Genomic DNA, 16,891 nt, shown 5'->3' on the forward strand with positions numbered 1-16,891 from the left:
ACAAGATAGAAAAGCTGCCCTCGATAAAGAGAGAAGGTACAGGGGAAAAGGCAGAAAGAAAACTCGGGGAATGTGCTCTCAAGAAACAAGTCAACTTTTTTAAGAAGGAGCAAATTATCAACCATGATGTCAAGTGAACGATGGAGTCAATAAGAACAGAAATATAACCACTGGCTTTGAAATATCAAAGCACTGTTGCAACAAAAGCAATTTTAGTATCATTTTTAAAATCAGACACTGTGGAAAGGTTAAGAGTTATTTTTATGCATTTGTGCATCCTTCCAAACCTATCCTGCATAAAACAAGTTACATATACACAGGTCTTTTTCATTTGAACGTAAAACATAAGAGGGAACACATCATCATCTTCTACTCTCTTCATATACTGCTTTTTAAAACTGTACGTGTGTGTGTGTCTGTGTGTATTTGAGATAGGGTCTCACTCTGTTACTCAGGCTGGAGTGGAGTGGTGCAATCTTGGCTCACTGCAGCCTCAACCTCCTAGGCTCAACTGGTCTTCCCATTTCAGCCTCCCAGGTAGCTGGGACTAAAGATCCATGCCACCAAGCTCAGCTGATTTTTTTATTTTTTGTTGAGACAGGGTTTCACTAGGTTGGTCTCGAACTCCCGGACTTAAGCAATCCTCCCCTGCCTCAGCTTCCCAAAGTGCTGGGATTATAGGCATGAGCCACCACACTCAGCCTACATAGGATTTTAGAGATCATTCCTTACCTGAAAGTATAAATTTATAACATTATTTTAATGGCAACTTACTATTGTTATAAGGATTTAACCTACACTTTTAATCTTTTCTTACATGCACAATTCATTATATTGCATTATATTGTATACTTCTCTCAGTATATACATGAAAAATGATAAGTCTTCAGGTGAGGAAAGATTGATGGGTAGAGCTCACCCTACAGGAATGAGTAAGAACTAAAACACAAAGGTTCTTTCCATGGTGTCATATTGCCTCCTTTTATATTGTAAGAATTGATGGATATTTGGAAGAACTCAGCACACAAATGAAATTTGCAAGCATTTAATTAACAAATAACGTCCTTTCAATGGTGGTGTTTTAATTGGATTTCTTATTTACTCTTGCATTCATTAAAATAAAGACATGAATTAGTATGATTTCTCTTCAAAGCCAGACAATTAAAACAGCTTTAAGTCTTCTGTTGTTGCTGGGTTTTTGTTTGTTTGCAGTTACCACTTATTCCCTAGATTTGCTTACTTGTTAGCCTAATTTTTCCAAAATCTCAACAGAAACTTTAGGTTCAAAATTCCCTTCTTAATACCTATCTAGAAATTTACAATGTTATCATTACATTGTCTAGATTCAATAGCTACCTTTTTAGACTCTGACGTCTTAGAAATACCACAACCACTAGAGAAGTAAAGATTTTACAGTTAGTCTCTTTCCTTCAAGTGGCTGAAGAGATTATGCAAAATCCATAACCTGCCTCCCCTCCTCATGCTCTTCTTCCTGTTTTTATGGCCATCACTTTTATTTCCCATTTGTTCTTTGCTTTGACTTACAGTGCTTCCTTGAACAAGTCTGTTAAGCCTGTCTCCCAGGGCAGTCATAGGTGTCAGTGCAAAACCAGATAAAGCACAAGAGAACTAGAAAAAGCCCTCCACCTTCTGCCATCATCACTGGCGGCCTTCGCTCCACAACTTGCAAGACCTGAGCCTGTTATGTTTATGCCTAACTGGTACTCATATTTCAATCTGGAGATTAAAAAGACACAGAGAGAAATCATGTTTGAGCCCCACCGTGCTACATAACTGACAGAACTAAAACTGTGAGTCCATGTGAGCCTCAGACCAAAGCGAAACCATCAAGGTGCTAAGATCTGTTGTTTACGCCTTCCTCCCTTTCTCTTAACACAGCCAACCCAAGGGGTCACAAACTGGGGTGCCCCAAAGATGTGCTTCCTTTGGCCGACACAAATATTTTTAAACTTTTGAATTAGTTGGCAGTGTTTGAAATTGGGAAATAAAATGTAAAAATGGAGACCTCAAGGTCCTTTTAAACTGGCAACACCAAGCCAGCTCCTCAGCCTGAGGACAATGGGCCACAGGTAAATAGCAGCTGCTCTGTGCAGGCAGCGAGGGCGCTATGCTTTGGCGCATGCCCGGTGAGCTCCTGCCTGGCCCTTCTGGCTCACTCACATTACCTGCACTCCCACTCGCGGCATGTGAGTTTATGACCTTTCGAAGAGAAGTACTGCCAAGCACTCTCTAATAAAGATTTGGCAGCCTTGCCAAAGTAGCTGAGAAATCATTTTTTTTTTTTTTAATTTACTTCTGCCTACAAGAGATTTGGTTTCTGATCTAAATTTTCCCATCAGTTATTCCAGCAGCATACAATCTGACCCTCTGGTTTCTGATCATCCAGACACCTAGGAGACCTGGAAACAAAACAGACAGGACAGGGAGGGTGGAGAACACAGTGGACCCAGAACCCACACACCTCTTCAGGTCTCTCCCACACTCCTAGCCATCTTGTCACCATAAATGGATCAAAGGGCTGATCTAAGGCTGAAAGACTTCTCCCAAGAGTGTATGCATTCTAGTGGCATTTGCGAACACAGAAATGCTATCAAATGCTAAAGACAGACATTTGCTATAATGATCGCATTCATAGCTGGTGAAAACATGGACAAAAGGTAGCCAGAAACAAGAGAGTTCCCCGAAGTCCCTCCTGATAGGCACCTCTGCAGCCTCTCTGCTTGCCATTGGATCCAAGCCCATGCTGTTTCCAGAAGAATATAGGGCATTCTCAAGATATTTGGTAACCATTTTCATTTACCAGGAAGATGATGAGAGGCAAATGTGAAATCACAATTCCTAAGCAGCCACACAAAGCCTCAGGTACTTACCCAAGAGAACACAGCCACCCTCATTGTGCAGGAACACAAGGCCAAAGCCACAGATCTCAACACCACCCTGGATGAGCCCACACAGCTGGATGAGCACCAACCTTGGAATGTTATATTACACTTATAAAACTGCACTGCCACAAAAGAAAGCCCAATCATTAAGTCATTATCACATTTAAAACTGAAGAGCAGCACATTAACCTGCCAAAGAAAACACCTAGGAGTGCCCACTGGAAGGAGGGCAGGCTGGGAGAGAGGCAATGCAGGGGTGGCCTGCACAGGAAGCACCTGAACTCCAGGTGAAACTCATTGTGAAGCTACGCTAGACAACATGAGATATTATTTGTCAAAAGGCATGGCCACAATTAATGAAGAGGCATGGTAGCAACGTAAGCCATGTAAAATTAACCTCAGACACTTCTGAATACTTATTTTTAAACCAAATAAAGTTCTTTAACTCCAAAGTTCACCTAGTAGATCAGCTGTATGTAAAAAGCTTGCAAATGGTTTTATCTCCAAGTTCAGAAAACAGCAAATATGCTGGTTGCCTCCACGGATCAATTACAGATCAATTCGTAGTAAAGAGAAAATACTTCTGAAAGTATAACGTGAATCTATGGGGAAATGGAATTTGACTGATAAGGAGTAAATGTGCACAACCTCTCCATTGTGAACAGGGAAGTGCTCCTGTACTCCAGTTTTACACCCACTTTACTCTTGAGGCAGAAAAGAGAAACCCCAGGCACCTGAAAATCTAATCCTGAGCACAACAGGCACCAACCTGAATAAGTAGGAAACTTGAACTTGCTTTTCTTCTTTCACAGGTCTGATTTCATCTGATCTTGCCAGCTACATCAATCACTTCATTTCTCCCTTCCTGTCCTTTTCCTACACCCTTTCCTCATTGCGCAACGCTTGAATGCTCTGCTTTAAATTCTCTTCAGAGAAAATGGCTTATGGATGGTAACAAATGGGAAGCTAAAGCCTTGAACTTGAGGCTGGGCCACACTTATAAGAAGACAATTGCTTTTCCAAGAGAAAAAACAAAAGTCTTCAAATACTTAAAGAACTATTATGGAGAAATGGATTTACCACCATATAGAATTCTGGAAGGCAAAAGCAGACTCAATGGGTAGACATTACAGGCAAGCAGGTTATAACTAACGAGTTAAATCTCTTCAAATATAGAAATGTTTGCCCTATCTGATGGTGAACCCTCTTTCATTGGAAGTGTTCAAACAGATCTGAAAAAATTCCTTTTAAAAGTACAATGGATGGTATGGCAGCATTGGATAATAAAGTGATAAGACTAAATAAACTCTAATTCTAAGGAGTCTGTGATTTCACAATAAGTAATGTTACATGAATAGTTTTTCCACGTGAGAAACGTAGCCACACACATCTGTGTGATGAGGCAGGCTGGCTGAGGTGAGCATAGGAAGAAATAAGATGGGAGATACCCATTCCTGACCCATTGGAGGGAGTGACACTGTCTTACTCTTGGACAAAAACTGACCCCATAATAGATTTGAGGATAGAAAAAGGATTAGATTAGACGCTTGAACCTGGGGGGCGGAGGTTACAGTGAACTGAGATCACACCGCTGCACTCCAGCCTGGGCAACAAAAGCTAAACTCCATCTCAAAAAAAAAAAAAAAAAAAAGAAAGAAAAAAGAAAAAGGACTGGAAAAGATAAAAGATTGATACGCTAGAATCTTCAAGATACAATCTAATGGGAAAAAGGGGAAGCTATGCTTATGTAATTAACTACATATACATAGGATATGGGTGGCTAACTTAATGGCAGTTTATGGTTTTTATTTTTAAAAGTCAAATATGCCCTATTCTACTAGAAACTTTTGGATTTTAGTTTTTCTGTTTTTGGGTAAGGAGAAGGAAAATGAAAGAAAATATCTTCGCACTGCCCCTCACACCCTTCCAACTTTGTGAGCAACTAAAGAGCTTCCATCCAGTAATCTCCTACAGATAACCCTGTCCTTGACCCAAATGTCTATGGCTGGCCAAAATTTATAAACAGACTAGTAAGAGGCTTTGAGAACGTGAACTCAGACTATCATTTCTAAAATGTAGTTTAGATGTCTTGGAGAAATGTTGAAAAGTCAAAAAAAAAAAAAGATGTGGACAAGAAGGATAAAAGACTTACTGGCCAGAGTGCTATAAAATACAACAGCACTTTCTGCAAAACTGTGTCATTATTGTCCCTGTGTTAGAAGTCTGTGAATCTCTGTCATTTAAAAAGTGAATCATAACATAATGTTAACACACATTATGTGTGTGAGTCAAGGCTATTCTTGTTCTCTGGGCTCATGTGCCCAAACTGACCACATCTTTTTCTTAGTACCAAGAGGGTTATTCTTGAAATGTTCCTACTTTTGCATTTCCTCCTTTGGAGCTTTGTAAGTAAAGAATAAAAGGAGGGGAAAAAGGAGTGTGCAATTTACTATAGTAAGTAAAAGCCAGGATGTGTTTAGTGTGTGTATCCCTGTGATTCACTCATGTGACTTCCCTTTCTTGAGAAGGTGGTGATCAAAAATAACGTTAAGGTTGCATCACCAAATTTTCCACAAAGCCATTTCACATGGTCCAAACCCACAAATGTGCCTCCAGTCTGGCACACAAATCACTCACCCTATACACACCCAAGATCAAGGAAAAGGAGACGGGCCCAAGAAACCAAGTCACACCAACACTTGCCTTGTATCCCCAACGAAGTCAGCTGGGAGCGAAAAAAAAATAAGCTTATAGAAATTTGCAGTCTCTAAGTATTTTTCCCACAAAATACTTATTAACTGGGACAGGGAAAATACAAGCATATCTTGTTTTATTGTACTTCACTTCATTGTGTTTTGCAGATATTGTGCTTTTTGCAAATTGAAGATTTTGGGCAACCCTGTACTAAGCAGATATTGCGCTTTTTACAAACTGAAGATTCTGGGCAACCCTGTACTGAGCAAGCCCGTCAGTGCCATTTTTCCAAGAGCATGTGCTCACTTTACACGTCTGTGTCACATTGCTATAATTATTACAGTATTTCAAACTTTTTCGTTGATATTGTATCTGTTGTGGTGATCTGTGATCGATGACCTTTGATGTCACTACAGTAATTGTTTTAGGGTGCCACAAACTCCACCAGGGTACTTAATCAACAAATGTTGTGTTTGTTCCGACTGCTCTATCGACTTACTGGCCACTCCCCGTCTCTCCTCCTCTCCCCAGGCCTCCTTATTTCCTAAGACACAACTATATTAAAATTGGGCCAATTAATAACTCTACAGTGGCCTCTAAGTATTCAAATGAAAGGAAGAGTCACTCCTGTCTCACTTAACTCAAAAGCTAGAAATGATTACACTTGGTGAGAAAGGCATGTCGAAAGCAAGCATAGGCAGAAGCCGAGGCCTCCTGAGCCAAAGTTAGCCAAGTTGTGACTGCAAAGGAAAAGTTCCTAAAAGAAATTAAAAGTGCTACTCTCATGAATGTACAAATGATAAGAAAGAGAAACAGCCTCATTGCTGATAGGGAGAAAGTTTTTGTCATCTGGATAGAAGATCAAACAAGCCACAACATTTCCTTAAGCCAAAGACTAATCCAAAGCAATGCCCTAACTCTCCAATTCTAAGAAGGCTAAGAGAGGTGAGAAAGCTGCAGAAGTAAAGTATGAAGCTAGCAGAGGTTGGTTCATGAGGTTTAAAGAAAGAAGCTGTCTCTATAACATAGAAGTCCAAGGTGAAGCAGCAGGTGATGAGAAGCTGCAGCAAGTGATCCAGAAGATCCAGCTAAGATCACTGATGAAGACAGCTACATCAAACAACAGATTTTCAACGTAGATTAAATCTATGACTTTCACGTTAGAAAGAAGCAGGTACCTAGCTTCAAAGGATAGGCTCCCTCTCGTGTTAGGGGCTAATGGAGCTAGTGACTTCAAGTTGAAGCCAACATTCATTTATCATTCTAAAAAATCCTACAGCCCTTAAGAATTAGGCTAAATTGAAGGCTGGGGATGGTAGCTCACCCTGTAATCCCAGCACTTTGGGAGGCCGAGGTAGGTGGATCACTTGAGGTCAGAAGTTCAAGACCAGCCTGACTAACATGGTGAAACCCTGTTTCTACTAAAAATACAAAAATTAGCCAAGCATAGTGGTGGGCACCTGTAATCCCAGCTACTCAGGAGGCTGAGGCAGGAGAATCACTTGAACTGCGGAGGCAGAGGTTGGCAGTGAGCTGAGATTATGCCACTGGGTGACAGAGCAAGACTCCATCTCAAAAAAAAAAAAAAAAAAAAAAAAAATCATGCTAAATCTACTCCACCTGTGCTCTATAAGTGGAACAAGCACATTTGTTTACAGCACAGTTTACTGAACTATTTTAAGCCAACTGTTGAGACCTATCTCTAAAAAAAAAAAAAAAAAGGTTCCTTTCAAAATATTACTGCTCACTGACAATGTACCTAGTCACCCAAGAGCTCTGATGGAAATTTACAAGGAGATTACTGTTCTCATGCCTGTTAACACAACATCATTCTCCAGTCCATGGATTAAAGAGTAATTTCTACCTTCAAACGCATTTAAGAAATACACTTTGTAAGGCTACCAGTGTGACAAACAGTGTTTCCTCCAATGGATTTGGAAAAGTAAACCGAAAATCTTCTGGAAAGAATTCACTATTCTAGATGCTATTAAGCGTGTTCGTGATTCATGAGAGGAGATCAAAATAGCAACATTAACAGGAGTTTGGAGGAAGTTGATTTCAAACCTCATGGATGACTTTGAGGATCGCAAGACTTCAGTGGAGAAAGTTACTGCAGATGTGACAGAAACACCAAGAGAACTAGGATTAGAAGTGGAGCCTGAAGATGTGACGGAATTGCTGCAGTCTCGTGATAAACCTGAAGAGGTAAGGAATTACTTCCTGTGGTTGAGTAAAGAAGGTGGTTTCTTGAGATGGAATCTCCTGGTGAAGATGCTGAGAACATTGTTGAAATGACAACAGAGAATTTAGAATATGACATAAACTTAGTTGACAAAGCAGTTGCAGGGTTTCGGAAGGATTGACTCCAATTTTGAAAGAAGTTCTGCTGTGGGTAAAATGCTATCAAACAGCATTGCATGCTACAGGGAAATCTTTTGTGAAAGGATGAGTCAACTGATACGGCAAATTTCACTGTTGCTGGATTTTAATAAATTGCCACAGCCACCCTAACCTTCAGCAACCACCACCCTAAGCAGTCAGTAGCCATCAACATTGAAGCAAAACCCTCCACCAGCAAAAAGAATATGGCTTACTCAAGGCTCAGATGATCATTAGAATATTTTAGTAATAAAGTATTTTTTAATTAAGGTATGTACATTTTTCAGACACAATGCTATTACACACTTAATAGACTATAGGAGAATATGATCATAACTTTTATATGCATTGAAAAACAATTTGTGTGACCTGCTTTATTACAATATTTGCTTTATTGAGGCAGTCTAGAACCAAACTGCACTGTCTCCAAAGTGTGCCTGTAGTCATTTTAAAGTAGAGAAACTGGCAGATATGATATTTACCACGTGTTCAAAGTTAACACCACCAGTAATGAACAAAAAGGTATCATGTGCCTCTCAATCTGATGCACTGAGAAGAACATATCACCTCTCTGATATTCTTGACAAAGATGTTCTTGCCAAACCTGAATCTGATCATGAGGAAACAGACAAACCCAACTTGAGAAATATTCTACAAAATAACTGGCCTGTACTTTTTAAATGACTTCTAGCTTGTGAAAGAAAAAAAAAAAGCTGAAGAAATATCACAGAGTAAAGAGGACTCAGGAAACATGACAACTAAATGTGATCCTGGCCTTGAAAAGAGGCAACTGAAAAATTCGGATAAAGTTTGTAGATTAGATAATAATATTAAATTAACATTAATAGCTGGATTTTTATTGTTATGGTGACAAAATAGAATGTCCCTATTTTAAATAAATACACGATGAAGTATTTAGAAGTGAAAGAGCATCATATCTGTAACTTTATCCCAAATGTTCAGAAAATTTATATATATGCATACCTTACATACATACATGTGTGTATATGTGTGTGTACACAGAGAGAAAGAAGGACCAACTGTGTTAAAATGTAAAACATTATCATTTGGGAAATCTAGGAAGAGTACATAGAAATTCTTTGTAACATTTTCATTTTTGCAAATTCTCTGTAAATAAAAAGTTTCTAAGAAAAAAGAAAAATGGCTGGGCACAGTGGTTCATGCCTGTAATCCCAGCACTTTGAGAGGCCAAGGCGGGTGGATCATTAGGTCAGGAGATCAAGACCATCCTGGGTAGCACAGTGAAACCCTGTCTCTACTAAAAATTCAAAAAATTAGCTGAGTGTGGGGGCATGCGCCTATAGTCCCAGCTACTTAGGAGGCTGAGGCAGGAGAACTGCTTGAACCTGGGAGGCAGAGGTTGCAGGGAGTCAAGATCACACCACTGCACTCCAGCCTGGGTGACAGAGCAAGACTCCATCTCAAAAAAAAAACAGGCCAGGAGTGGTGGCTAAAGCCTGTAATCCCAGCACTTTTGTTGGGAGGCCAAGGCAGCTGGATCACTTGAGGTCAGGAGTTCAAGATCAGTCTGGCCAACATGGTAAAACCCCATCTCTACTAAAAATACAAAAATTAGCCAGGAGCAGTGGTGGGCACCTATAATCCCAGCTACTTGGGAGGCTGAGGATGGAGAATCACTTAAGCCTGGGAGTTGGAGGTTGCGGTGAACCTAGATCATGTCATTGTACTCCAGTCTGGGAGTGCAGACTCCATCTCAAACTCCACCTCAAAAAATAAAAATAAAAATCAATAAATAAAAACTTAGGAATCCCCAATGTCCTTTGCTCCCCCGACTCCCAACATTAAGAAGCACTGCAATGTCCTGGGAAGTCTTCCCTGAAAGCCATCATGGGACACCCCAGCAGCGAGGTCAATAGGGCACCAATGTTATCTCCAAACCCCAGAGCCTAATACAGGGCCTGGCATACACTAGGGGCTCAAAAGAGGGCCAATGAATAAATGAACTACAAGCAAGATCCAAAACTGTAGGCAAACCCCAATTTGTGACTCTTCCTCTGCAAAGCTCCTAGGAACTGTGGGTGTCTTGTATAAACGCTGGGTGGGAACGATGAACAAAAGGCATTGGAATGGAGAGTAAGTTGCGGCTCTACTCTAAGGGATCCTTTTTATTGAGGAGGCAGGGGAGTGCAGCATGTTCCCTTGGACTGGCCTGCAAAGGCTCTGCTCTTCTGAAAGATATTATGTGTCCCAGCATACAAGGTCTCTGTTGGATCATGCATAAGCCACACGATGCACTAAAATAGGAAGAAATAAACACCAAGATGCCTTAAGATAACAATAAGGATTGAAATAGCTTCATATTCAGTAAACCCTTCATCATGAAAATAATGCCTTATAACATTCTGTTCTTACTTCCCAAGCCACTAGTACTTGGTTTTGCAAATTCACATTGTTTTTGTATGAGGTCTGAAATTAGCCTCATTTTCAATACCAAAGTTCAAGAAAAGCTTCAAAAAAGTTTGAGATGAAAAATATGACTTTGTTTTGAAAATGCATCTAATTCACTAATGATTGCCTTTCCAGAAAAATTCAATTCTGAATAGTGAGGAAGGAAAAAACATGTAACCCACAGGCGATGGAAATGTATTAGGGGATGTTCCTGTAACCCACAGAAAATAGGGACCTAGAAGAAATGTGCTTTTTTTAAGCCAAGTTACAATTTCACAATCATGAACACTGTGCCACAATATTCCAGAGAAAAAATAAACAAGTCTAACCACAGCACATAACAGAGGGCAAGACTCAATATTGCAAACCTAATTTGCATATTAATTCAAACAGAGGCCTTTTCACTTTATAAGGAATATAATTTTCAAGGATCTCTAGCTGAGATTGCTATGCTCACTGGTAGGGACTTATCTACCGATTTATTTGAAAATAAGTACTTGTGGCAAACCCAAATTATAATGAGAAGAAAAAAGCAAGAACATCCTACAATAAATAATGCACAGGGAGCCCACAAACGAACTAGGGCAAGTTGGTACAGCTGCACCCTCTTCCCCTTTACTTGACACATCAGAGAGGCCAATTAGTTCTCAGTCAGAAGTCCATTCCTTCCTCCAACTTAATTCCTGAGGGCAGATACTTAACTTGACCTCCGAGTCTTAGTGGCCAGCTATCAGTTTCTCCCTAACACCGCTCAGCTTTCCATCTCCCATTTCAAAGCTGCCCCACCTCTCTAACACCGGAGAACCTAAGCATCACATGCTTCCCTTTATTTGAGACAGAGGCCAGGCTGGAGTGCAGTGATGCCATCTTGGCTCACTGAAACCCCCGCCTCCCAGGTTCAAGCGATTCTCCTGCCTCAGACCCCCTAGTAGCTGGGACTACAGGCACGCGCCACCACACCTCGCTATTTTTTTTGTATTTTTAGTAGAGACAGGGTTTCACTGTGTTAGCCACGGTGGTCTCGATCTCCTGACCTCGTGATCCACCTGCCTTGGCCTCCCAAAGTGCTGGGGTTACAGGCATGAGCCACCGCACCCGGCCAGCATCAGCATGCTTCCTTCTAGGCTCTCTCAGGGGTACATTGTCTGTAAAACCCAAACAGCTGGGCACATCAGCTTCTCCCCTTTCTGTGCTCAGTATCCCACCTGTTCCAGACACAGTCTAGTCCTTAGGCTGCCAATGATGAGGGTCTATCAGTGCCAGGTAAAATCACGAGGATTCACGGTGATCTGTACCCTAACCCAAGGGTTCTGGAAGAAACCCCTCCTTTTGTGGAGTTCATACAACCTCAGATTTGTATGCAGATAGGTAGACAGCATGGTACTGTTTGCACTTCATTCTCAGCCAAACTCTATCTTCCCCACCTCCTAGCCCCTCTCATTTCTCCGTGAGAACCCATAGCTATGGATACCCCTGGGCTGCTCTACAACTGGGATGAGGGTGGCACATCCATAAAAATCAAGCCCCTGCCGATTTTTATCTAAAGAGGAAGTGCAGACACCAGACCAAAGGATAATATGACAGTTCTAGAAAGCTGAGCCTTCATGCTGGTTATCAGCTCCTGGTGTTTCATCACCAATGAAAAATGCAGAAGCTTTGCCTCTTGGTCCCCACCCAACTGGTTCTTCTTACCTTTGGTTCCATTGAAATGAAACTGTGGGTCCCTCTGCTCGAGATAACTGACCTTTTAATCGTCCTGCTATGGTAGAAGTGGTAGTAGTCCTTCAGAGCCCCTATCTGCAAAGGAAGGGTGGGAAAGAAAGAACAAAGCGAAGACATTAATGTATGAAAACCATCTTCTGTTTTCCTGTTTTTCATTTAAGAAGAAACACAAAACAAAAAAGGTCTATAAATTATGCAGCTGCTGGCTGTGCGTAAACGTTACCTGAACCTTGGTGATCACTTTTCAAAAGGACACGTGGTATGAAATGGAGTGTCCTTGAGACAGTGACTGTGGAACTCAAGATTGTAATGGGGCAGCTTAGCCTCTCCAAATCTCCTTTTAATGTTTAATTTATATGCAGCATTTTAAGTAATTCTATATCAATCTATACCCAAATGTGGGAAAGAGGGGGAAAAATCAAATAGCTATCTAGTTATAAAAACACATTGCATTTTGTTTGCTCTGAGAAATGTACAATGAAGGACCTTGTTAGATTATTTATATAGTTAATTTGAAATATGTCTTAAGCAATTGATCATTCACAAAGATAACATGACTTCGTTTGTTTCTGACTTCAGTAGACAGTATAAATATATAGCTCTTATTCATTTATTGCAGAACTACAAGTAAAATCGTAACTTCTAAAATAAAACAAAAATCATACATCCTACCTATCAGCTAAGCTTCCTGTATAAAAACATTCGCTTCTACTTTATCTTATCCATTTCTGTAACATTCTAGTCCTCCTATTTACATACACCTTTCCTCAGTTAGGTCTGTTTAGAATGGCTTTGAAAATAAGCCCCTGTCCACTTTGGGAAAAACCAGCTAGCAAAACCTCAACCAACCATATTTTCTCAGTTATAAAATGTTCTCAATTATAAAATGTGAATCACAGAATGAAAACTGAACTATGCATTGAAGGCAGAAGAGCTTGGTTCTAATTCCAGCAGACACTCACCAGAGCTAAATAACATACACTAAGTCTCTGTTTCCTTTTCTATAAAATTGGACTTTGGGCTAGTTAAGTTCCAAGACCACTGCAGTGCCCAGATTCCATTCTTTGACACTCACATGCTTTGGGAAAATACTACAGTGGCTATGTCTCCAGGACATCCACGGCTCTGCCCTAAAATAATGACTATCATCAGGATGTTTTCCAATTGGGGCAAGTCAAAAGTTCAGCTTTCCTAATTAAAAAAAAAAAAGTCTTGGCTCAGGTTAATTTTTCCAAATGAAAGGTTTATTTCTCATTCCCTTGTTTTCATCACATTCTCAACCATCATCCCACTCAATTTCTGTGCTATTTAGAAATCATCTCCTCACTAGGGCTTTACACAGTAATTGAATGTCTCATCATTAAGATTTGAAAGAAAGTCTAAGTCTCACATTTTTGATTCAAGTGGAAACTGCTCTGACCTACACAGATGAAATCCTGGACTCTGAAAACAACTGGGGAATGCAGGCGGGGAAGCCTCTCATCTCAATGATCCTGGACTCTGAAGCAGCAGTGAACAATGAGGAAGAGGGCACAGATGCCAACCCCAGCCTCCAGGAGTGTTTTAAGGAGGGATTTGCAGGCCCATTTTAAGATTCCAGAGGCCTAAGAGTAGAATTCAGGAGTGGTTGCATAATCCTTTACAAGAAAACCTTAAAATCCCAAGAAGCTTAGAGTTTTCATCTTCTGTAACTTTTGTCAAGAGCTTTCTTTGGTAAATACAGTAGTTCTCATGGAAAGAAACAGAATCTCCATAAGGAAGATCCTCACAGAACAATCTCCTCTCATATCTGTTTTCTACACAGCAGCTGGAATGAAGTTTTCAAAATGCAAATCTGGCTGTGTTCTATGTCCTATCCTGCCTAAAATCCTTTAGTAGCTTCCCTTTGCTCTTAAAATAAATAGTATCAGTCAACAATTAATACTACTTCATAATACAGTTTAAAAAGGTAAATCAGACTAATAATATTGTATTAAACTTTTATTCACATTGTGCCAGGAACTATTCCATAAGCTTCATCTAACTCACTGAATAGAATATTATCCTCCTCTGACCTAGGGGCCTGCATGGTCTGGCCCAGCCTCTCTCTCTAGCGTTACCTCAAATCACACTCACCCTCATTTTCTCTGTACTCTGGCTGATATGGTTTGGCTGTGTCCCCACCCAAATCTCATCTTGAATTGTAGCTCACATAATTCCCTCATGTTGTGAGAGGGACCCAGTGGGAGATAATTGAATCACAGGGGTGGGTTCCCCCATACTGTTCTCATGGTAGCGAATAAGTCTTAAGAGATCAGCTGGGTGTAGTGGTTCATGCCTATAATCCCAGCACTTTGGGAGGCAGAGGTGGGTGGATCACTTGAGGTCAGGAGTTCAAGACCAGCCTGGCCAACACGGTGAAACCCTGTCTCTATAAAAATATAAAAATTAGCTGGGCATGGTGGCACATGCTATAATCCCAGCTACTTGGGAGGCTGAGTCAGGAGAACCGCTTGAAGCTGGGAGGCAGAGGTTGCAGTGAGCCGAGATCACACCACTGCACTCCAGCATGGGCGACAGAGCAAGATTCTGTCTCAAAAAAAAAAAAAAATGATGGTTTTATAAGGGGAAACCCCTTTCATTTGGCTCTCATTCTCTTCTCTTGACTGCTGCCATGTGAGACGTGCCTTTCACCTTCCTCCATGATTGTGAGGCCTCCCCAACCACATGGAGCTGTAAGTCCATTAAACCTCTTTCTTTTGTAAATTGCCCAGTCTTGGGTATGTCTTTATCTGCAGCATGAAAACTAACACACTGGCCATGCTGCCCTCCTTTCAGTCCTTGACTGTGTCATGCTCATTGTTCCCTCTACCTGCAGCACCGCCCCTATCTCCACCCTCTCCGGCTAGACTGCTCTTCCTCATACTTGGTGTCTTATCTCAAGTAGGAAGTCTTCTAAAACTCCCCAGGCAAGGTCAGTTTCATTAATTATACCATCTCATACTAAGAGAATCATAAGAATATGCACCTCTATTTATATCTTGATTAGTACAACTACTGGTTTAATGCCTGTGTGCCCATCAGTCCGTACATTCCAGAGACAGAAACACATCTGTTTTGCTCACCATTTTATTCCCAGCTCCTAGAACATGACTCAACATGGAAGAGGATCTCAGAAAAGATTGCTCAATGAATGGCCTAAACACCAGAATCCTTAAATTACTAAAACCACATACAGTAGAGCTACATGCAGCTCATAATCTCAGTATGAGTATCAAAGAATTATCACATTAAGGCTAATTTCAGAAAAAATGGTTTAGTTCTACCTTAACTGCAGTACCGACTCTCCCAAGGTTACCGTTATCAAAGTTGTGGGTTGAGGCATCTCTATTCTTTATTTTGTTTTGTTTTGTTTGCAAGACAACAGCTAAAGAGTAAAGCACATTAGTTCAATTATTCTGCCCCATCCAATCAAAATACTCTATCATCTTCTAGGATTTTATATATATATATGTATATATTTATATGTAAAAGCATGTTTATGTCTCTCATCTATTAATACGCATGTCCCTTATTGATGAGAATTGTCTTTTATATTCCTTCCTTTTATATTCCCTTTATACCCCAAGCATGCTGAGGGCGTCTAATAAACATTAAGAAAAAAATGTCACAACATGTTGGAAGTTATTCAAAAGAAAGGCAGTGTATGAAAACAGAGCAGTGATATTATCTATAAGCAGGCATTCCATCTAGCTTCTAATGTAAAACAAAAGCTGACTGTGGTTATGTTATGCCATACCAGCAAGGACTAAAACAAGGAACAATATATAACTCACATGGGGACATCTTATAAATAAATCAGAAACAACAGGAGTATATGAAGTATAAAATCAGTAGCAAATAGTGTAAAGCCCAACCTTTTCCGTAATGATAGCTACATAAAGGAAAGAGAGAATAATTTCTTCCCTCCTGCCCCTCTAAAGCTCCTCTTCTGTACAGTCACACACTAAAGCAACTTTGTACACAACACTGAGTCAATGAATTTCATCTCTTGTTCCTGATTCGGTCAAGTTTTTGTGCGTTTTCTTCCTGAGTGGTGGACCATCACCCTTGCACCTGGAATTTTCGTTATCTCTATCCTTTCTAGAACCAAGTGTGTTCTTAGGAAAGGCATTGTAAACTAGTTTATACTAATAAATGACTGGTAGACTCAATGTTTCAGTTCTTTCAGAGACACCTGCATTTGATCAGAAAATTAAAACTTAAGCCAAACAAATGAGTTCACAGAGTTCGCAATTTCAAAAATATAGTCACTGAAGTTTTTGGTTTACTTTTGTTTCTAGCAGCAGGAAGGAACCTTCCCAATGTTCCTAAATTTTCATATCACAAGCAAGCTAATGACTTCTGAACAGAGAGCTGAGACCCACTTGTTACACTGGCTTTGCCCCTGAGGAGGAGCTGCGTGGCCTTTCAGAAATCACTGACGGCCGACAGCTTCACCTGAGCACGCAGCAAAACCCCTCACCAGTCTAACGGCTCCTTGCACAGAGTCTGCAGCATCCCTGTACATAGTTCTGTAAGGTAACCAACCGACCCCCGCAGAGGGTTTACCTAAGAGACTAAGGTATTTCCTGGGACACAGAATTTTTCAGTGCTGAAATAGGGACAGTTGGTCACCTAGTTATTAAGCACTGGGGGTGGGGCCACCAGCACTGTGGCCACCTTGAGAAAGCTGTCCGTTCTCTTGGGCTGCTTCTCTGCTTGGTTTTCCCTCCTGCCTTCTT

General features: G+C 40.6%; 1 protein-coding gene across 3 annotated transcripts in view; it reads right to left on the reverse strand.

Annotated features, from left to right (window-relative positions):
- Window positions 1-16,891, reverse strand: part of PCSK5 (proprotein convertase subtilisin/kexin type 5) — a 472,843-nt gene that overhangs the window by 419,002 nt on the left and 36,950 nt on the right. For all 3 annotated transcript variants that reach the window (XM_064361641.1, XM_064361640.1, XM_021669251.2), the window contains exon 2: window positions 12,099-12,203. In XM_064361641.1, coding sequence (XP_064217711.1) covers window positions 12,099-12,203 — 105 coding nt within the window. The remainder of the gene's footprint in view (window positions 1-12,098; window positions 12,204-16,891) is intronic.

This window comes from Aotus nancymaae, unplaced genomic scaffold (genome assembly GCF_030222135.1).
Source record: "Aotus nancymaae isolate 86718 unplaced genomic scaffold, 86718_ANA_hifiasm-v0.15.2.pri h1tg000041l, whole genome shotgun sequence".
Classification (NCBI taxonomy): domain Eukaryota; kingdom Metazoa; phylum Chordata; class Mammalia; order Primates; family Aotidae; genus Aotus; species Aotus nancymaae.